This window comes from Haliaeetus albicilla, chromosome 8, assembly GCF_947461875.1.
Source record: "Haliaeetus albicilla chromosome 8, bHalAlb1.1, whole genome shotgun sequence".
Lineage (NCBI taxonomy): Eukaryota > Metazoa > Chordata > Aves > Accipitriformes > Accipitridae > Haliaeetus > Haliaeetus albicilla.
This window is the reverse complement of record NC_091490.1, coordinates 41465123-41487104: the sequence shown is the minus strand read 5'-3', so window position 1 is coordinate 41487104 and position 21982 is coordinate 41465123. Positions and strand designations below refer to the sequence as shown.

The 21982-nt window shown below is 66.7% G+C and overlaps 1 protein-coding gene across 2 annotated transcripts; it reads left to right on the top strand.

Moving 5' to 3' along the window:
• Positions 1-462: 462 nt before the first annotated feature.
• SEMA6B (semaphorin 6B) lies at positions 463-21631 on the top strand. Of its 2 annotated transcripts, none has more exons than XM_069790252.1 (17): positions 463-527; positions 13871-14019; positions 14254-14383; positions 14714-14774; positions 14870-14932; positions 15336-15437; positions 15611-15701; positions 15789-15908; positions 16014-16102; positions 16209-16426; positions 16553-16684; positions 17022-17171; positions 17914-18108; positions 18856-18996; positions 19261-19338; positions 19532-19590; positions 19693-21631. In XM_069790252.1, the coding sequence occupies exons 2-17, from the start codon at positions 13890-13892 to the stop codon at positions 20679-20681; spliced, it is 2748 nt and encodes a 915-aa protein (XP_069646353.1). In that variant the 5' UTR covers positions 463-527; positions 13871-13889; the 3' UTR covers positions 20682-21631. The 2 variants fall into 2 exon arrangements, with proteins under 2 accessions (XP_069646353.1, XP_069646352.1); XM_069790251.1 differs by lacking the exon at positions 463-527 and adding an exon at positions 10905-11280.
• Positions 21632-21982: the final 351 nt, after the last annotated feature.

Below are 21982 nucleotides of genomic sequence, written 5' to 3'. Positions count from 1 at the left end.
GGGACGGGGGGGGGCGGGCAGGGGTCGGCTCCAGCCCCTCCCCTTACCAGGAAAGTCAAAGAGGGGGGGAATACCCTTTTGCCGGGGAGGTTGCCGAGGCAAAACTCGGGGGGGGGGGGGGAGGATTACCGATGGGGCGGGGGGATACCGAGGCCTCCCTGGGGCGGGGGGCAGGGCGGCGGTTCCTCCAGCCCCGTTCTCCCCGGTGCAGCCGCAGCCACCGGGCGGGCCCGACCGCCGGTAACGGCAACGGCTCCTTCTTCTTCCCCCCCCTCCCCGTCCGCCGCCATCCCTCCCCCCGTTCCTCCCTCCCTCCCCTTTCCCCGCGGCCCCGCCCCGCCCGGGCTCCGGTGCCCCGGCGCCTCCCGCCGCGGCGGCGCGGAGCAGGAGCGGGGCCGGGCCGAACCGAGCTGCCGGTGGGCGCAGGTGCGCCGTGACCCGGACACCCCCCCCCACCCCCCCCCCACCCCGACCCCCACCCACCTACAACACCCCCCCCACCCCCCTTCTCACCCCGGGACGGCGAGGTAAGAACGCGGCCGGTGCCCCCTCCCCGGGCGATGCGGTCCGGTGTGTCGTGTCCCCCCCCCCTTCCTTAGCGGTTGTCTTCTCTGCGGGGGGATGGGAGGAAAAAGGGGGTGCCCCCCCCTTATACACCCCCCCCACCTCCCTCTTCCCGCTGCCGGCTGCTGCATTGGGAAGCGGCGCTTTTGTTAGCGGCTCCTCCGGGCGGAGCGGGCGGAACCTTGAAGGGTCACGGGCTGGAGGGGCCCCCCCCGGCGCCCCCCCACACCCCCCTTTATCCCCTCGGCACCCCCAGTTCCCACCCCTCTGCCCCCCCCCTCCCTGCACCGCGCCCCCCCCCCCCCTCTTTCAGCACCTGCAGCCCCATCCCCACCCCTCCTGTCGTCCCCCCCCCCCCGGCCCTGGCACCCCAATCCTATCCCCCCCCCCAGTCCCCTTCGGCACCCTGGGCACCCCCACCCCAGCCCACCCCGGCACCCTCATCCTGCACCCCGAAGACCCTCTCGGCACCCTCATCCTCCCCACCCCCCCCAGCACCCTGGTGTGTGTCTGTGTCGTGTCCCCCCCCCCCAGCACCCTGGTCCTCCCCAGCACCCCCCTCTCCCCCCAGCACCCTGCTCCCGCACCCCTCTCCCCAGCCCAGCACCCCCCCCCGCTCCCTTGACGCCCCCCCCATCCCCTCAGTCCCACACCCGACCCCCCCCCACCCCATCCCCTCCCCCCAGCACCCAGTCCCACCCCCCCCATCCCCTCCCACGCCCCCATCCCACCCATCAGCACCCCGGGCCGGCACCCCGACCGACCTCCCCCCCCAGCCCCGGGACACGGTGATGGGCGCGATGGGCTGGGGGTGGGCGGCCCCCCCCGAACTGGGAGGATGGAGATGGGGGGGGGGATCCCTGCCTTTTCGGGCTCCGTTTTGCCTCCGCCGTTTCTTTGGGAAGCAGCCAGGGCTTTTTTGGTTTTTTTTTTGGGGGGGGGACAGGAAAAGAGGGGGGCTGGTGTGTGCCCCCCACCCCGTGCAGCTTCTGCTGGGCTGGGGGGGGGTGGAGGGGCTGAAATGGGGGGGCCCGGCCAATGCGGCCCCCGAAAGGGCAGCGGGGAGTGGCGAGGGCTCAGCTTGGGGGGGTTGGTGGTAGGGCCCCCCCCAAATAACCTGGCAGGGCTGGGGGGAGCAGAGTGCCCACAAATTGGGGGGGGGGGGTGCCTTGCTCCATCTCGCTGGAGCTGTAACTTGCTGGGGACAAGGGATGGGGGGGGGGCGACACCTGGTAGAAGTGGGGCACCCCCCCTGCATGGGGGGGGGCTGGCACCCCCCCGGCATTAGGGCAGGGCTGGGGAGCCCCGTGCAGGCAGCGTCTGTGGGGCTGGGGGGGCTCCGTCCCCCCCTTTTGGGGCTCAGCACCGTCTCACCGTCTGTAGGTTTGCCGGGGGGGGGGGTAACCCTAAAATAACATGGGGGGGGTGCTGAGCCTGACCCGAATCCTGCCCTGTCGCCCTCCTTGCGGGGTGCCCTGGGCACCCCCTGAGCCCGACCCCCCCACCCCGGCCCCCCCCAGGCCTGACCTCCATCGCTCCCACATAACCCAGAGCAGTTGGGGTGCTGGGGCCCCCCCCAGACCCCGCCTGCCCCAGCTGGCCCCTCCGGACCCCTCCATGGGGGCAGGAGGGAGTGGGGAGCCCCATCCGTGTGCAGGGGGTTTTGGGGGGGCTGGGGACCCCCCAGAGGAGTGGGGGGGGCAGGGGGCTGTGCCATCAGCTCGGGGTGACCTTGGGTGAGCGCTGCCTCCCGCTGTGCCTCAGTTTCCCCTCCACCAAACGAGGGCGTGAGCTGTGGGGGGTGCAGAGGGGAGCTGCCCCCCAGTGTTGGGTGCTGCACTCGACCCTTCCACCCACCCTGGGGACCTGGGGGGGGGGGGACACATTTGCTATGAGTGACCCCACCTTGGGGACACCCACCTCTGCCTGTCCCCAGCACCTGGGAGAGGTGGGGACAATGGTGGCATCACTGTCCCCCCCATCGGGTCCCCAATCTCTTTGGGTCCAGGTTGGCCCCAGCGGGGCCAGATCCTGCCCTGGGAATGCACTGGGGGGGGGATGGCTGAGCCCCCCATCCTGCTGAGATGACCGTGGGGAAGGGGTGCATTGGCTTGGGGGGGGCCCTTCTGTCCCGTGTCCCCCCCCCACTGGGCAATTTTAGCCACAATTTAGGGCCTGAACTGGTGACACTAGAGGGCAGCTCCCAGCTCTGCGCACAGCCGGCCGGTGCAGGATCTGGCCCTGGGTGCCAAGGCCCTGGCAGCGTGATGTCCCCGTGTCCCCATCCCCGTCCCCCCCCGCCACTTCAACAAGCCGTGGGGTGATGTTTGCAGGTGTGTGTCCCCCGCTGGGTGCTGGGGGCCGGATCCAGGTGGGTGCTGAGGTGCTGAGCATGGGCAGCGATGCTTCGCCGGCCCCCGCCGAGACGGCCCTTTCGCGGCGTCCCCGGGGTGACACGGGAATTGGGTCACCGCTGTCACCGGGGCACGTGGCTGCGGTGGGGAGGTTTTGTGTTTGGGGGGGGGGGATGGAGATGGTCCCGGGGGGGTCAGATTCTGAGGATGCTGGGGGGCAGCTCAGCCCCCACCAGCGGCGATGGTGCCACCGGTGTTTCGGCTGCGGGGGAGGCGGCTCCTTCCCCCCCGCCCCTACCCCAAGAGCTGCTTCCCAAGATATTTTAACTGCCGTTCCCATAAACAAAGGGAAATCACTAAATTCAACTCCCGGCAGCGGCAAACCGGGCTGCGCTGCCCGGTGACCGCAGCGGTGGCCTTGCCCGCTCGTGGACACGCGTGCAGGCGCGTGCACGCGCGTGCAGGCGTGTGCAGGCGTGTGGGTGTGCCGCTCCCTGTGGCACAGCTGCCCCCCTGGATGCTTTCCCAAAACCGGGAGGGTTTTGGTGGCTTTGCAGCCCTCCGAGCCCTGCCAGGAGCCCAAAGTCACGGGGCAAGGTGGTGACGTGCCAGGCTGGGTGTCACCGTCCCCCTCGCACGCCCCCTCGGCCCTCGGAGCCGGCATCCCTTGCAGCTTGCTCTTCACATGCCACGTGATGGTTTGGCTCCCAGTTAAACCAGTGGCTCCTGGGAGGGCTCTTCCCTTCCCACCAGCTCTACCCTACCGGTGCTGGTGGGGGGGCTCAGCCCGGCCACGAGGCCCATGCCAGCGCGATGCTCGCCGGGTACCGGAGCTGGATGCAGATCCCTGCTGCAGTGCCGGATGCAGTTTGTATCCTTAGACAAGCTCGAATATTTTTAATTAAACCTGCCAGTTTGGATGCGATTTAATTTTTCAGTGGGCTGAGCTGCGCCGGCCCCTCGGTGCATCTCCTGCGCCGGGACCTCTCCAGCCGTATCTATTTCCCGGTGTTGCCTTCGGTGAGGTTTTCCTACCGGGCTCAGACCGGTGGCTTTTCCCATGCCGGTATCTCTCGCTGTGCCGGGCGATCGGGTTGCCACCGGCCCGGGCAGGATGGTTTTGTGGTGGTGCCGGCGCGGTGGCATCCGGCGTGTGTTCGGCAACATAAATAGTAGTAAAGAAAACCAAGAGCAAGCCTGGCTCCATCTGGGCTGTGCTGCTGCGCCTGCTTAGCCTGTTTGTGCCCGACCGCCGCCGGCATCACCCGATCGCCGTCGGCATCACGGGTGCTGCGTCCCGGGGGGGGGGCACTTGGGTCACTTCTTCCCATCCCTCCATCCCCAGGAGGGTGATGGAGGTGGCTGCCGGAGCGTGGTACCCAAAAGGATGCTGCCGTATCCCTGGCAGCGCCAAGCCCCACCGCAGAGGGGACCTGGTGGCCCTGGGGACCCCCCCCGGCTCGTCCCCGGGGACTGTCGGATTTCGGCTGCGTCTCCCAAAAGGGGTGATGGAGGTTTCGATTCCCTTCACGAAGGCGGGAGGGAGAGGAAGAGTGATCGTCTGGCGCGGAGGAGATCCCAGTGGGGCTGCCTTGTGCTAACAGGATTTTACTCCCTATTTAATTACACTTTTGTCAAATTAAAAAAAAAAAAGAAAAAAAGGGGAAAAAAAGATCCCTCTCGTCTCTTTGTGACAGTTCCCGGCAGCCGGTTAATTAAAGAACGGCTGGTGAAGCCACCGGTCCCCAGAGGAGGTCCCAGGGGACCCCAGCCCCAGGGCTTGGCAGTCACACCTCGGTTCCAGTTCCTCCCAGTTCAGCCCAGTTTGGCTCGCTGGTGGCGAGGCTGGCCGTGGTTGTGGCAGCGTCGGCTAATCCCCGGTTTTTCCCTGTGTAATCCCACCCGCCGGGATAATCTCATCAAACCCGGCAGCGCCGCGGCCGAGCTCAGTGCCGCGTTTGGTGCCGGATGGATCTTGGTGGGGGGGACGGACACGGTGGCCCTGGGGGAGCGGCGGCTGCGGGCACGTCCTCGGCGGGGAGGTACGGGGCTGCGGATGCCCGTGGGGCTCTCGGGCATCGGGTGGGGAAACTGAGGCACGGAGCGGGAGATGGCGTGTGGCTTTGCAGTAGCTGGGGACCAGGACGGGGGGGTGGCGGCCATCCTTGTCCCAGCAAATCCAAGGTGCTGGAGGAGCGTGGGATGGGAAGAGGCAACAGTGGCAGCACCCACAGGCAGCACCCGGAGAAACCGGCTCCGGCTCCGGTTTGGGCGGTGGGAACGTAACTGGCTTTTATTATCAACCCCATCCATCATCTCCCACCGGAGGACGTCGAGATAAAGCGCCGGGAAATTAGGAAGCGTTAAGAAGGCAATTTGGGAGGCTGGGAACCAGGATCCGTTCTCGCCCCGTGCGGGGCCGGATCCTGCTCAGCGTAGCAGGTAGGGAGCGCAGAGCTGCAAATAACCCCGGCAGCTGCCCCGGCACCGGCTGCGCCCTATCCTTCATGTCACCTTTCGGGGAGGGAGCTGGCGCGGCGTGAGGTCAGCGCTGGGAATAGCCCGGGAGCATGGCCCGGGGCCTGATCCTGCCCGCCTGGGTGGGGAGGGGCTCTGCGGCCTCCCCAGTATGGGGGTGCTCAGCTCCCACCCACCGCCCTCCACGCAGCACCCCGGTCAGAGCTGGGGTGCACACGCAGGGTTCATTGCACAGCCCCTGCTACTTCCATGCACGACAGCCCCGTGCACACGCGTGTGCAGACGTGTGCGTACCCCCACGCGTGCACAACAGCCCCATGCGCATGGCCCATGTGCACAAGTGCATACACACACCCCCAGCCCTGCATGCACAGACGTGCACGCCACTCCTGTGCACACGCGTCCCTGCACACCCCTCACATGCATGACAGCCCATGCACAGACACCTACACACGCGTGACAGCCCATGCACAGATACCTGCACACACGTGACACCCCATGTACAGACACCTGCACACACGTGACAGCCAGTGCACACACGAATACCTGCACACGCGTGATAGCCAGTGCACATGCTGACACCTGCACACACGGGACACTTGGTGCACACACACTGGCACACGCGTGTGCCAGATACATGTGCCCAGCCGGTGCACACACCAACCCCTACACACACACGACACATGATCCACGCATACCTGCACGCAGATGACACCCAGTGCACACGGACCGGCACACACACATGACGCCCGGTGCCCACACGCCTGCACGCGTGTGCCGGCTGCCGCATATGCTGACACCTGCACACACATGACCGCTGGTGCACACACGTGACGCCTGCTGCACACACGGACACCAGCACACGCACACGACACATGACGTGCACCCCCCCTCGCACACGTGTGACACCCTGTGCGCGCACACCCGCACACAGATGACACCCGGCACATCTGGCAGGGCCACCCAGGGGACAGGCACCTTTGTCACGGGTCCTGCTATGAGCTTTGCGGTGCCGGTGGCCGGGAGCACGCGGTGACGGCAGGGAAGGGACCGGGGCTCTGCCGGCCTGGTGGCCACCGGTGGCCGAGCGGGCTTTGCCGGTGCTGGCAGGAGAACAAGGAGCTGTTTCGAGGGCAGCGAGGAAACACCTGACCTTCCGGCGAGGCGCTGAGCGCGGAGGCGGCGGCGCTGGGCGCGCGCCCGCGAACAATGGCCCTTTGTTCCGCGCTGCCGCTGGCATCCCGCATCCTAGCCTGCATCCCATCCAGCATCCCGCATCTCAGCCTGCGTCCCGTATCCTGGCCTGCATCCCGTATCCTAGCCTGCGTCCCGTCCCCTATCCCGCATCCCGCGCCCCAGCCTGCATCCCGTGTCCCACCCTGCATCCCGCATCCCGTCCACATCCTGCATCTCACATCCCACCCCGCATCCCACCCCACGTCCCGCATCCCACTCCACGTCCTGCATCCCACATCTCATCCGGCATCCCACATCCCCCGTCCCACCCCGCATCCCATCCCACACCCCGGCAGCGTCGCAGTGCCAGCACCCACGTCAACTCGGCTCCCATGCGTCCCGCAGCCCGGTCAAGGCTCCGGGTGCCCCTGTGCCGGGGTGCTGGTGGCACGCGGTGGCGGAGGGGGGTGTGGGTGCCACCCCACGCAGCTCCCACGCGTCCCCGGCTGTCGCGGGACGCGGCAGCGCGCGGCGCGGGTGCCGCCGCCGCCGCAGCCTTTGAAGCCGGCGTCTGCGAAACAGCAAGCGGGATGGAGCGGGGTCGTACGGGTGAGCCTGCAGCCTCGCAGTGAGGAGGAGGAGGATGAGGAGGAGGAGGCCACCGGGCGAAGGCTGGGCTCACGTGCCGTGGCCCACGCCCTGGCACCGGCAGCCGCTTCCCACTCTCCTGGCACACCGACTGTGCCAGAATCTGCCGGCGGCGGGAGCGGGTTTGCCGGGGGGTGGCTGTGGCTCCTGTACCCACCGATGTCCCCGTCCCTTGGTGTCCCCAGGAGGTGGGTGGCTCGGAGGAGGGAGAAGGGTGTCCGCAGAGTGGGTGCCCTGGGTGGCAGCTCCAGGGCCACCATCACCTTGGGGACAGCGGGACGCTGGGGACGGTGACACAGCCGGGACCTGTGGGGACCCCCGGGGGGGCTGCCACCCCCCCAGCGCTCGCCTGCACCCCTCACCCCTCTCCGCGCTGTTTCACCGAGCGGATATTTAATCTTATTTAACTACAAATAAGTGTTTTGAAGCGTGGAAATCTGAACTCGAGGCACCAGCTCCTGAGCTCGGAGCAATTAAAAGCCCCATTTTCCCGGCCGGAGCAGAGCAGCTGAGCGTGGCCGGACGCGGGGGAGCCCGAAATGAAAATAAACCCACCAAAACCAACAACTAAACTTTATTAAGGTTTAAAAAATGAGCAGGCTGAGGGACTGAGCACTCCCTCCCAGTCTCCCCGGCACCTCCTCCAGCTCCGCTGGCTCTTCCCAGCTGCTGGAATCTGTGGGTTTGTTATTGTAGGGTTGCTTTCTCAGGATTGGGGTTGTTTTGGTTTTTTTTTGGGGGGGGGGTTCTGAGCAGTATGGATGTGTACGGCAACCTCCCGTGCGGTTAATGATGGGGCTCTGCACCCTGGTTTGTTATTGTAGGGTTCCCGCTTGGAGCTGGGTGTAAACATGCTGGTTTGTTATTGTAGGGTCTCCCATGTGGAGCAGGGTTTGCCTGTTGGCTGTTGGGGTTGAACCAGGAGCCATGCGTCCTTCTGCCTGCTCGGGGACGGGGCACCCTGGGGATGGGGGGATCCTGGGGATGGGGCTCCCAAGGGTTGGGACACCCAGGGGACATGGGCTCGATGGGGATGGGGACACCCCGGGGACAGGGATCCCTGGGGATGGGGCATGCTGGGGACATGGGGTCCACGGGGATGGGGACACCCTGGGGACAGGGATCCCTGGGGATGGGGCACCCAGGGGATGTAGGCTCCACAGGGATGGGGACACCCTGGGGACCAGGATCCTTGGGGATGGGGCACGCTGGGGGCATGGGATCCATGGGGATGGGGACACCCTGGGGACAGGGATCCCTGGGAATGGGGCACACTGGGGACATGGGGTCCACGGGGATGGGGACACCCTGGGGACAGGGATCCCTGGGGATGGGGCACCCAGGGGACGTGGGCTCCATAGGGTTAGGGTCTCCCTGGGGACAGGGCTCCCTGCGGGCAGGGTTCCTGGGGGATGTGGGCTCCCTGGGGACAGGGCACCCTGGGGTGCACAGGGGAGGTGTGATCCAGGGGACCAGCAGAGCTTTGGGTGGGGGCTCCCAGGAGCGGTGGCCAGGCTCAGGGTGGGAGCAAGGGGTTCCCCCTTCCCACACTGAGGGGAAACTGAGGCACGAGCCTGGAAGCGGTGACTCAGAGCAGCCAGACCTGCTCCTGCTGGTGGGACCTGTCTGCGGCCACCCATGGCTGGGGTGGCCCTGGGGCCATGTGGGTGCCAAAATGGGGTGCCGGGGTGAGGCTTTGGCACCCCAAGGGGACCCTGTGAGGGTGCAGAGCCCCTGAGGTGGCACAGGTGAGCAGGGAGGATGGGGGGGGTGACTTTGGGGACAAGGGAATGAGTGCCCTTGGGGACAAGGAGGGTGACGGGGGGGACAGGAGGGACATTGTGGGGGGGTGTCTGTAGGGACAAGTGCCTTGGGGGGACCAGCAGGACAGGAGGATCCGTGTGCCCTGGGGGGACAGGGGACAAGGGCTGTGAATTGGGGGGGCGACAGGGCACCCATGTGCTTGGGGACAGGGGACAAAAGCTGTGAATTGGGGGGGGACACACAGCATCCCTGCGTGCCACCCCCACTGTCCCCTCGATGGGGTTTATTTTGGTGTGAGGCGTGATGCCTCTTCGATAGGAAACCGTCCTTAATACACAGATGAGTATGTATTTAATATGCAAATTACCATGCGGCTCTGGCCGGCCACCAGCACCTCCCTGGCGTGGAATGGACATGCCGGGGGGGCACCCAGCACCCATGGGTGTCACCTGGCGGGTATCAAAGGTGCTGACAGCACCCAGCAGCTCGTCTCACCCCTGGGCACCCGCAGCGGGTGACGGATGCGGGGACAAAGCCACCGAAAGTGACCGTGGGGTGTCCCCACCATCCCCAGCACCCGTGTCGGGGGCTCGGACCCCCTTTTGTGCCTGAGGATGTCCCAGAGAACCCGGACGCCTTGGTCCCCACTCGGGGGGTGTCGTGGGCGATGGGGAGGGGACAGGGATGGGGACAGGGATGGGGGCTATAAACGGCAGCTGTAAGCGGAGCCGGTAACCGGAGCGGGAGGCCCGGGGGGGACATTTGAGCCGCCGGCGGGGCCGTGGAAGCGCCAAGGTAAATGGTGGGTGCTGTGTGTGTGTGTGTCGTGTCCCCCCCCAAAAAAACCACCACGCCGGTGGCCCCCTGTCCCCGTCACCCACATGGGGACCCCACTGACGCTGGGGTCTCCTCCATCCTCAGCTCTGGGGGTCCTAACTGCCTGCAGACCCCCCCCCACGTGCTGCTTGGCAAAAGGAGGGGGGGGGACACACATGGCAGGGGACAGGGCCAGGGCCAGCCCGTGGTGCCAGGTGGCCGGGGTGACATTTGCTCCGTCGTGGGGACAGCTGCTTCCTGGCTCTGCCATCTGAACCGGCCCCGGAACGGAAACCCGGGGGGGGCGGTGGGTTGGAGACTGAGCCCCCCCACCCCAAGCCCTGGGGGCAGCAGCAGCTGGGTTGGTTGGGGGGGGGGGGTCCCCATGGGAATTTCAGGGAGGGGGGGGCTACTGCTGGTGACCCCCAAACCCCCTCTATGGCAACTGGAGGGGGGGTGCCCCCCCCCATGCGACCCCGCCGAGGAAGGGATGCTCTGGGGACCAGGAGCCGCGTTTCGGGGGGCTGGCAAGCGGGGGGGGGGGCATTTTCCTTAATGCTGCTTATAAAAGCCTCATTAGCATATCTAATTGCGGATTGCTTATCGGCGCTGGGTACTTTCTAAAGGAAATTACCCCAAACAGCAAATAAAATCCAGCATTAGCCCTATGGAAAGGGAAGGGATTTAGATATTGAGGTAATACCGTCGCTCCGTACGGGGGGGTTGAATAACGTGCCCCTCGTCAGATCCCTGCTAACGAACTCTGATTAATTAGAGGCCGCTGGCTGGTCGTGCTGGGCCGCCGCTACCATTATTCCCCCAAAAGGCTGTATTTTAAGGAATTTCAGGGCTGGTGTGTCCCACCCCCATTTCCCAGTGTGTCCCCCCCATTTCCCAGTGCCTTTCTAATGGGTTTATGTCTGAGGCTGAGCCGGCGCGGATGGAATCTGGGATCCCATGGGAATGAGCCGAGCCGGGATCAGCTCCGGGAGCGGCGATGGCCGGTGAGATTGGGGGGGACGACACACCGCGGTCCCTCTGTCCCCACCGTGCCTTGTGTGTGGGGGTGTCACCGGGGTGTCACCGGTGGGCTCATGCCGGCTCGATGCTTTTGGAGGGGGACGCCGTGGTGCCGCTTGGGGTGTCCCATGGGTGGCCCCCCCCGGGTCCCCGGCTGCGGTGACAGCTGCCGGGGGGGGGGTGATGGCTCCGGTTACGGTGACATCAGCCCTACCTTCCCACCTGGCGCGGGTGGGGGGCAAAGACCCCCCCTCCCTTGGGGGTCCCTGGGGGGGTGTACGTGACAGCTGAGCTGGTTTTGGGACGCCGGAGCCCCCAGTGCCATTGGGGCATCCTGGGGCGGGGGGATGACCCACCCCCAGCTATGGGACCCAGGCGTCCGGGACCCCCCCTCTGAGCGGTGGGGGACAGCGGTGGCAGTGCCATAGGGCCAGCGGCGGAGGCGGCCGGCGGAGCTCAGGTGGGCAGAGTGGGGTGCTGGGGGGGTGGGAGCCATGCCCAGACACCACGGTGAAGGGCTCAAATCCCTGGGGGGTGGGGGGGAATGGGGGAGGCTGGCAGCCCCTTCTTTGGGGTCACAGGGACCCCACTGCGCTAGGGGATCACTGCAGTCCCCCTTTATCAGCCGCTGGAAATTATGGCATGGGGGGGGGCAAACTGAGGGGCTGCCCCCCCCTTTGTCCCCATCACCCCTGTGTTGAGGGTCAGGGAGATGCTGGGGGGGGGGAAGGACAGGGTGTGCGGCTGCCCCGCCCCCCCCCCCCCCAAAGCCTTCTGCGCAGTGGGTGAGGGCTGAGCGTGCTTTCAAATGGGGAAACTGAGGCACGGAGCAGGGGGCTGCAGCAGGGACAAGGACAAGGGACATGCCCGAGGCTGTTCAGCCGCTCTGTGTCACAGACATTCAAGCTGGAGACCCCCAGCCCCCCCAGCCCACCAGGCACATCCCCAGCACAGCTGCCCTATCCCCACCCGCTGCCTCAGTTTCCCCACAACCACATTGGGAGACATGCACGGTGACCGTCCCCTCTCCTCCGCCACCGCTGTGAATGGGTCCCTGTTTGTCACCCATCTCCCCGCTGTGCCCCCCTCCCCGCCGGCCCCCTCCTCCCCGCTGCTTTCGCTGCCTTTTCTTTGCCCGCACAATCGCAGGCATTTATGGTGCCGGAGGCTCCGGTTACCCCGCGCCCGCCCGCTGTCACCACGCAGGCTTGGGGGGGGACGGACGGTGACACCAGACCCCCCAGCTTGGGGTTATGGGGGCCCAAGGCTGTGACACGACCTCCCCGCGCCCCAAATCCCACCCGGCGTGGGTGGATTCTCAGGTGGCTGATATACGCTGAGCCCTTCCTTCAAGCTGCTTTTTGGGGACCCCCCTCCAGCTCTGGCACCTGGGGACCCCACAGGGATGCTTAAATTTGATGATTTTTGGATGATGCTGGGGTTGAGGGGAGTTACGGCGTGGGGACATCATTACCCAAGCGGAATGGCTCGTTTGGGTAACGAGGCTGGGCGAGGAGCCCCCGACAGCCCCTAAAGGGAAAGCTGGGGAGGGGGGGATGGTTTGGGGGAGCCCCCTAATTCAGGTCGGGTGGTAAAAGCCTCTGAGACTTTAATTATAGCAATTAAATTGTTAATGGCTTTTATAAAACAGCCCAAGCACAAAAAATAGATTAAAAAAATAGGAATTTCCAGGCTGGTTCCCCAGGGGATGGAGCCCGTCCTGCCCGGTTTGTCACCCGCGGCACACCGACACCGGCCCGGCTGCACCATAGGTGCAGCCGGGCCGGTGTCGGCGTGCCGCGGGTGACAAACCGGTAGCTCCCTGTGCTAGAAACAGCTCATTTCCCTCTAATTTGGGGAAAAATCCCCCCTATCCCGCTCCTTGTCACAAACTCGTCGGCAACGCCAACCCTCCGGCTCGCTTTTGGAGTTTGCCGTGGTTGTGCCGCTGGCGTTGCCGGCTTTGACCGGGTGTCCCTGGGGGCTGTGACACTGAGGGGAGTGGGTCGGGTGTCCCTGGGGTCCACGACACCGTGGGGACGAGGTCGGTTGTCCCCAGGGGCTGTGACACCAGGGTCAGGTCCTATTGGGGTCAGGTCCTACCCGGGGGGGGCTGTGACACCGCGGGGTCGGGGTCAGGCGTCCCCGGAGGCTGTGACACCGAAGAGGGGACCGGGATGGGGACAGTGCCGGGTCTCGCCGGGACCGGTGACACCGCAGAAGGAACGGGGTCAAGTGTCCCCACTGGCGCCGTGACCCCCCCAGCCCCACGCAATGTCACCCGTCCTCGCTCCCCGCGGGGGACGCGGCGGCAGGAGGGCGACGGTTCGATCGGACCCACTCCCTGCTCTCATGGAATTGATAATCAATTAAATCCCCGCCTGGCTGCTAATTACCCAGCCCTACCCCCGTCCCCACTGCCCCACGGGAAGTGGGGCAGGACGGTGACGGTGGCCCGGCGCGGTGGGGGGACGGTAGTGGTGGCACTGGGGCTGTCTTGCTGGGAGGGTGCCATGGCACGTGGCGCTCCAAAGTGTCCCCAGGGATTTGCCGAGCCATTCCGATGGCATTTCGGATGGGGGGGAAAAGTCTCGCTGGCTTCCCCTCTGTCCCCATGTCCCCAGCCCTGCCATGCCGCCACGCGCTGGCCTCGTTCGCCCATGGGTTGTCGTTGGGGAGCCACCAGAAAGGCCCAGTTTGGGCCCAGTAGCCCCAGTGCGGAGCTGCGCAGGCGCTGGGGGTGACTCGGCGGGGGCACGGGGGCCGCTTTTCCCAGCATATTTGAAATTCTTCAGCCGGGGAAGGATTCGCTTCCCTATCACCAATCCCAGCCGCATCCCTTGCCGGCCCCTCGCCGCTGGCACCGGCCCAGCGCCGGCGCCTTAAGCCCCCCCCCGCCTTCCCCGAGACCCCCCCGGACCCCAGCACCAGTGATGGGTTTGGATTGTGGGTGCTACTGGGGTGGGGGAGTCAGTGGCACGCGATGGGGAGGGAACCCAAGCGTCCGGGTGGGTGCTGCCCCCCCCTCCCACCTCTCCCCGTGCCCACAGGTGTGGTGGGTGCCCACCCATGCCGGGGGACACCATGGGGCCACCCCCCCGCGTCCCCCTCGTCCTGCTGCTCCTGCTCGCGGCGGAGAGGACGGCCCATGGCACCTTCCCCGAGGAGCCTGGCCCCATCGCTGTGGCCCCCGAGGACTGTGAGTGCCCACCCGGGGTGGGGGGGGTGCTGGCTGGGGGTCAGGGTGCTGCATCAGATGTGCAAGGAGGAACGTGGCTCGGCATGGAGAGGGGATGGGGTTTTGGGGTGCTTTGGGGGTAAGGCAGGAGGGGGGCACCCATGGGCAGGGGTTTTGGGGTGCTTTGGGGGAGCTGGGGTGGGTGGGGATGCCCTGGCAGCGTGTGACACCTCCCCCCTTGTGTGTCCCCCCCAGATGTGAAGCACTACGCCGTCTTCGTGGGCCACGGGACGAGCCGCCCGGCTGGCCCTGAGGGTGGGGGGACCCAACGCCTCAACATCCAGCGCATCCTCAAGGTCAACCGGACGCTCTTCATCGGAGACAGGTCTGAAACGTGGCACCCCAAAGCCTCCCCCTCCCTGGGGGGGTGGGCACCTGACACCCACCCCAACACTTTTTGCTAGGGAGGGACCCCACTACCTGTCCTGGGACACCCCAAAATCTGCCAGGGGGTATCCCGGGGGGCTCCAGTGGGGCTGTCCCTGCCCCAGTGATGCTCATCACCCACCCCAGCACCCCACATCTCCCCAAGGGGGTGGTGGTGGATCCCACAGCCCCCCCAACATGCCTCGGTGGGGGGCACGTCGCCAGGGTGCCCCCGAGCATCACAGCTGGGAGTCCTGCAGGGTGGTGACACCCGTGTCCCCCTCCCCAGGGACAATGTCTACCGCGTGAGCCTGCAGCCCACCGGTGCCGGTGAGATGCGCTACCACCGGGTAAGTGCTGAGCCCCCGGGTACCAGGGGGGACACACTGGGGGGGGGCTGCTGGCTTCTTCCCAGCCCCACACTGGGTTTTCTCCCCCCGCCCAGAAGCTGACGTGGCGCTCGAACCAGCACGACATCAGCATCTGCCGGATGAAGGGGAAACAAGAGGTTTGTTTCGGGGTGGGGGGGTCTGCACCCCATGAGACTCACCCCCGGGTGGGGACCGAGCACCCTCCTGCACCCAATGTCACTCGGACAAAGCCACCCCGTGTGTCCCCCCCCGGTGTCACCGTCCGTCTCCCCGCTCCCTGCCAGCGGTTGTGTCTCTGTGATTTATTGGCCGCTTGGATAATTGGGTTTGTAACTAATTATTTCGGGCCTGTGGATCAGAGCAGGCACAGCCCAGCAGCTGCCAGAAATCCAATTTCCAGGACCCATAAATGCCACTTTGGGGTGAAAACACCCCCCAAACCAGACCCTCACAGCAATGGGGGCCTGAGCGGGAGCACCCAGGGGTGGGGTGGGGGGGCTGCAGGTGCCGAGGGGTGACGGTCCCCTCTCGCCGGTGCAGGCAGAGTGCCGTAACTTCGTCAAGGTGCTGCTGGTGCGGAACGAGAGCCTGCTCTTCGTCTGCGGCACCAACGCCTTCAACCCCGTCTGTGCCAACTACAGCGTGAGTCACCCACACCCCGCCGGGACAGGGACACCCGGGACCCCTCGTGTCACCCCCTCTGTGTCTGGGTGACCGGCTCTGCGGGCAGGGGATGCTCCCGCCCGCGCCGCCGAGGCAGCCCGGACCCCGGTGCCTGCGTGACATCGCTCACGGCCCCGTCTCACCCGTTATAGATGGACACGCTGGAGCCCATCGGGGACAACATCAGCGGCATGGCCCGGTGTCCCTACGACCCCAAGCACGCCAACGTGGCCCTCTTCACAGGTCAGTGCCGGCACCGCCGGCACCGTGCCGGGCGCTCTGCCCGCCGTCCCCTGCCCCGCGCCCGGCTGACGCCCCTCTCCCACGCAGGGGGGATGCTCTTCACCGCCACGGTGACGGATTTCCTGGCCATCGATGCCGTCATCTACCGCAGCCTGGGGGACAGCCCGACCCTCCGCACCGTCAAACACGACTCCAAATGGTTCAAAGGTGCCTCCCCCGGCGCGGTGCCCACCGTGTGCCATGCCGAGACGTGGCACGCGTCCCCTTTCACGCCATCCTGGGACATCCCTGACCCTGCCACTGTCCCCGCAGAGCCCTACTTTGTGCACGCCGTGGAATGGAGGAGCCACGTCTACTTCTTCTTCCGGGAGATCGCCATGGAGTTCAACTACCTTGAGAAGGTGGGAGACATCCCTGCGGTGGCCTGAGACACCCAGGGTGGGGACAGGGACAAAGGGATGGTCATCGGGGTTGGGTACCAGGTGACGATGGGTGTCCAATCCACAGGTGGTGGTGTCCCGGGTGGCCCGGGTGTGTAAGAACGACATGGGGGGCTCGCAGCGGGTGCTGGAGAAGCAGTGGACCTCCTTCCTCAAGGCCCGGCTCAACTGCTCCGTGCCAGGCGACTCACATTTCTACTTCAACGTCATCCAAGCCGTGACGGACATCCTGGAACTGGATGGGCGCCCCGTGGTGCTGGCCGTCTTCTCCACGCCTGCCAACAGGTCGGACCCTCTTGTGCCCTGCTGAGACCCCCAGGGCTGAGCTGGGACCCCTCTGTGCGCCCCAGTGACCGTGGGGGACGTGGGAGGATGGGTTGAGGTGTTCACCCTGTGCCCGCATCCCCCCAGCATCCCCGGCTCGGCCGTCTGCGCCTTCGACATGACCCAAGTGGCTGCCGTCTTCGAGGGACGTTTCCGGGAGCAGAAATCGCCCGAGTCCATCTGGACGCCCGTGCCCGAGGACTTGGTGCCAAAGCCTCGGTGAGTGACGCGCCGCTGGGACAGGGATGGGGACAGCCAGGCTGGGACCGGCGGGAAGGGGCACGGGGATTGGGATGGGGACAGGGACAGGGCTGGTACCTAAAGGGAGAGCAATGGGAGTGGGTTTAGGGTCAGGGATGGGGACAGGGACAGGATGGGGACAGGGAGGAGGACAGGAGTGATCAGGGCTGGTACCTGCAGGGAGGGTGGTGGGGATGATGATGGGGACTGGGGACAGGAACAGTGACAGCCATGGCCAGTACCAGCTGGGCTGGGGACAGGGCTGGGGACAGGGCCAGCACGGCCGCGGGGACGCTGAGCTGTGGCGCGGCCGCAGGCCCGGGTGCTGCGCATCCCCGGGGATGCGCTACAACTCCTCCAGCACCTTCCCCGACGAGATCCTCAACTTCGTCAAGACGCACCCACTGATGGACGAGGCGGTGCCGTCCCTGGGCAATGTGCCTTGGATCCTCCGCACCATGAGCCGGTGAGTGCCCCGGGGCAGGATCCGGCCTGAGGAGGGTGCTGGTGGGTGCTGGTGGGTGCTGGCCGGACCTTCTTGGGCCACCCTTGCACGTGTGTGCCAGCACCGAGGGAGCACTGGGAGACCTGATAAATCTCATAAACTTTGCAGTCAAGATTGTTTCGTCCTAATTAAATCTGCCTTAATTGCTGCTTGATGGAGAATTAATCAAGCGGCGCTCTCGGGCTGTAGCCTCCTGCCGGCAGGGCAGCCGGGGTACACGCGGGGCTGGGGACGGGGCCATGGGGTTGGGGATGGGGACATGGGGCTGGGGCTGGGCACGTGGGGCTGGGGACAGGGACACGAGGCTGGGGATGGGCACGTGGGGCCGGGGAGCAGCTGGGATCCTGCCGAGGGATCGGGGGGATCTGGGCTGGTTCCTTAGTGGGATCTGAGCTGGGTCCCAGGTGGGATCTGGGTGGAATCCAGGCTGGGTCCAGGCAGGATGTGGGCAGGATCCTGGCTGGGATCTGGGATGGGTCTGGCTGGGACCTGGGATGGGTCCTGGCCAGGATCTGGACTAGTTTCCATTTGGGATCTGCATGGTCCCTCACGCTGCTTGGGGACTCCCTGCTTTGGGCCAGCCACAGCCTGTCCATCCCTGGGAGGGGGGGGTCCCAGCGCCTCACCCTGCCTCAGTTTCCCCCTCCCTGGGGACACGCAGGCTCCCGCACGCCCCAATGCCTGCTCTGTTCACACCACGCAGGTACCAGCTCCGCAAGATCGTGGTGGACAATGCAGCGGGGCCGTGGGGCAACCACACCGTGGTCTTCCTCGGCTCCAGCACGGGCACCGTCCTCAAGTTCCTCATCCAGCCCAATGCCAGCACCAGCCCAATGCCCACCGCCCCTGGCAGCCAGAGCGTCTTCCTGGAGGAATTTGAGACCTACCACCCCGGGAGGTGGGTGCTGGGGTGGTGGGAGGGAGGAGAGGGGAGGAGTGGGTGACCGGGTGGGTGCGTGGGGGTGGTCAGATGTGTGGATTTTTGGGTGGGTGATTGGATGGTTGGGTGGCTGGTTGGATGGATGGCTGGTTGGATGGATGGCTGGGTGGGTGGATGGATGGGTGGATGGTTGGATAAGTGGTCGGATGGGTGCATAGGTGGGTGGGTAGGTGATTGGATGGTTGGGTGGATGGATGGATGGATGTGTGGTTGGATTGATGGATGGGTGAATGGGTGAGTGGTCGGATGGGTGCATAGGTGTGGTGGGTGATTGGATGGTTGGATGGATGGATGCGTGGCTGGATTGATGGATGGGTGAATGGGTGAGTGGTTGGACGGGTGCATAGGTGGGTGGGTGGCTGGATGGGTCGATGGATGGATGAGTAGTTGGATGGGTGAGTGGGTGAGTGGTTGGAGAGCTGGATGGATGGGGGTGGTTGGATTGATGGGTGGGTGGGTGGATGAGACGTTTAGGGAGGGATCGATGGTTGCAAGGTGACAGGGGAGGATGAATGAGGCGGTTGGGTGAGATGGATGGATGGTTGGAGGGGGTGGGTCAGAGGGATGCAAGGGGTGGGGGGGTGAATGGGGTGGGGGGAAGGGGTGAGATGCCCTCCTCTGGACCAGCCTACGCTGGGGCTGCCTCCATGGCGGGGCAGGTGTGGACCAGGGCCGGGACCACGCCGATCTCTGCCCTGTCCCCAGGTGTGGCCGGGACACAGAGGACGAGCGACGGCTCCTGGGGCTGGAGCTGGACAAGGCGGCGGGGTCCCTGCTGCTGGCCTTCCCCCCGTGCGTGGCCAGGGTGCCAGTGGCTCGCTGCCAGCAGCACTCGGGCTGCATGAAGTGAGTGCGCCGGTCTCAGCCGCTCCCCGGGGTGGGCAGGGCTCGCTGCGGTGGGGCGGGCACGCGAGGAGCAGGGAAGGGTTACCGTCGCATCCCAGGAATTTGCCCTACGCCGGGATCCGGCTGGGAAGGACTCAGCGTGTCTGGGAGCATGGCCAGGGGAAACTGAGGCACGGCGTGGTGCGGGGCCAGGGTCCCTCGCGGGGGCCACGGTGTCATCCTCGCTGTGTCGGGGCCGATCCTGACATCTCCGCTCCCTGCCAGGAACTGCCTCGGGAGCCGGGACCCGTACTGCGGCTGGACGCCGGAGGGATCCTGCATCTTCCTGGAGCCCAGCCCCAGGTAACGCTGCCAGGCCTGGGGATGGGGGGACACAGCGGGGTCCCAGGGGCTCCCCAGAGACCATCGGCTCCTGCAAACCCCCCTACCACTGAGACCCAGCAAACTCATTGCTTTCCGAAGCAAGCTGGGAGCCCTCGGCCAGGCTATTAGGGACCAGCTGACACCCCCCCCCCCCATATTTGCACCCCCCCAGGGTGGCCTTCGAGCAGGACATCGGCGGCGGCAGCACGTCCCACCTGGGCGAATGCGAGGGTGAGCGTGGGGCAGGGACGGGGCTCGGGGACGCGGCGGCGGCACCGCCACGTCCCCACCGTGGCCGTCCCCTGACGTCTCGCCCCCTCCGCCATCACCCAGGGCTGGTGACGGAGAGCTTCGTGGATGAGCCGGACGGACTGGTATCGGTGAACCTGTTGGTGATCTCCTCCGTAGCCGCCTTCGTCATCGGCGCCGTCATCTCCGGCTTCAGCGTCTGCTGGTTCATCGGCCACCGGGACCGCAAGGAGCTGGCGCGTCGCAAGGACAAGGAGACCATCCTGGCGCACAGCGAGTCGGTGGTGAGCGTCAGCCGGCTGGGCGAGCGGCGGGCGCGCGGCGGGCAACCCGGCGCCTTGCTGGCCCCGCTCATGCCCAACGGTTGGCCCAAGGAGTTGGGGAAGGTCACCCAACACGACTTGGATTCGGGGGTCCTGCCCACGCCGGAGCAGACCCCGTTGCAGCAGAAACGCTGCCCCGGCGCCCTCCAAAACTGCACCTGGGAGCAGAGTCATAACATCATCAACGCCGCTTTGCGGGACCCCGGTGGATCCGGCACTACCGCCGCCGGCGCCGGTCGGCTGCACGCCGGCTCCGGCCGCCCGGCTCGCGGTATCCCTCTCTCCTGCCACGCCATCCTGGTGGATCAGGAGCTGGAGGCCGAACTCAGCGACTCCTCGGGTGACGGGCATTGGGGTCGGGACACCCAGGAGGGTCCCCGCACCCGTCAACACCCACCCGCCGGCACCCGCCGCCCACCCCGCAGCTCCTACGGTGACTTCGCCGGCACGCCGCACCCCAGCCCCGATCGCCGACGGGTGGTTTCGGCACCCGGCGGGGAGGGGAGAGACTTTACCGAGGGGCCACCCTGGCACCCCGAGCAGCTGAACTTCAACGCCAACAATGGCACGGGCCGCCCCGGCGCCCACCTCAAGAGGAACCACACGTTCAACAGCGGCGAGGCGCCGGCGGGTGGTTACGGGCGACACGGCACCGCACCGCGGGCACCCGGCACCGGGCCCCCACGGGCGCTGACGGACCTCCACCATCTCCTGCGCTACGGCATGGAGCGGACTCCCTCGGGAAAATAGGGTCCCACCTTGCGCGTGTCGTTCCCCCCCCCCCCACCCACCCAGGACAACGATGGGGACCCCCCACCCAGGGCTCCCTGGGGACAGGGAGGGGTGGCTGGGCAGGAGCTGCGGGCATGGGGTGAGATGCTGCGTGGGTGGAGGGGGGACAGGGACCCCCTGGGTGCCCCCAGATAGGGTTTGGGGGTGTCCCCCCCGGTTGGCGTGGGGCAGTGCCCCGCGCTCCGGCTGCTTTGCCCTGCGTCCTGGGAAGGGGGGGGGGGGGGTGTCCGTCCATCCCGTCCCCTCCCCAGGCTGGACCCAGGGACAGTGGCACCCCTGGGAGGGGGATCCCTGGGAGGCAGCAGGATGGACGCACGGACACGGGCACAGCCGATGTGACCCCCCCACCCCACCCCGCAGCCCCTCGGTCCCGTCACCTGCACCCAGGCAACCCTTGGGGGGGGCTTGTGGGTGCTGCCAGCACCCTGGGGACACCCGGCCGGGGGGTGCCACAGGGCTGCGTTGGTTGCAGTGGTGGAACACGGTGAATATTTGGGGTGCAGGGGGGTGGGGGGGCCCCAAATGTGTGTGTTATCTAGGGACGGGACACACTTACGCCCCCCCGGCCTGGGGTCAACCCCTGCCCAGTGCCAGCTTGGGGGGGGGGGGTCATTCACCACCCCCCCTCCCAGTACCCCCCTCCTGGAAAGCACAGCCGGGGTGTGGGGGCACCGCTGGGGCTCGGGGGGGGGTCCCCACCGAACCCACTCTCTGCTGGCAAAGGGTGCCCTTTCGGTGCCACCCCTGCCCCGCCCTGGGGTGACGGGTCCCCGGGGGAGGGTGACAGGCTGTAAATAGGGTGGGGGGCGGCGGGTGCCCCCCCCCTCCCGCGGCCATGCATGCGGCCGCCCGCGGTCTGTACCCCGCGGCCCCAATAAACGCCCGTTTACCGGAGGCGACTCCCCCGCCACCGCCTCGGCACCTTCTTATGCCCCCCCCCCATCATTCCACGGGCACACGCACACCCCCTTGCACACACACGTGCACCCACCCACCCGTGCTTACACCCACACCCCCGTGCACCCACACCCCTGTGCTCCCACCCTCATACACCCACACCCTGTGTTCAGCCCCCCGTGCACCCCCACCCACTGACTCCCGGCCTCTCTCCCATGCAATGAGTTCCTCCGTGCTCAGCCCGCGGCACCCACCGGCCACGGCTCATCGTGCCACGGAGCCACTCGTGGGGCTTCGCCACGAGGCAGCGGGTGCCGCGCAGGGTCCCACCGCCCCCCCCCAGCACCCATGATGTGCCGTGC

Excerpts from the sequence above, each read along its gene's own strand:
- SEMA6B (XM_069790252.1), top strand. The coding sequence starts at position 13,890 with ATGCCGGGGGACACCATGGGGCCACCCCCCCGCGTCCCCCTCGTCCTG. Across the intron at positions 14,020-14,253 it reads CGCTGTGGCCCCCGAGGACT|ATGTGAAGCACTACGCCGTC; the intron begins GTGAGTGCCCAC and ends TGTCCCCCCCAG. Across the intron at positions 15,438-15,610 it reads CCGTCTGTGCCAACTACAGC|ATGGACACGCTGGAGCCCAT; the intron begins GTGAGTCACCCA and ends CACCCGTTATAG.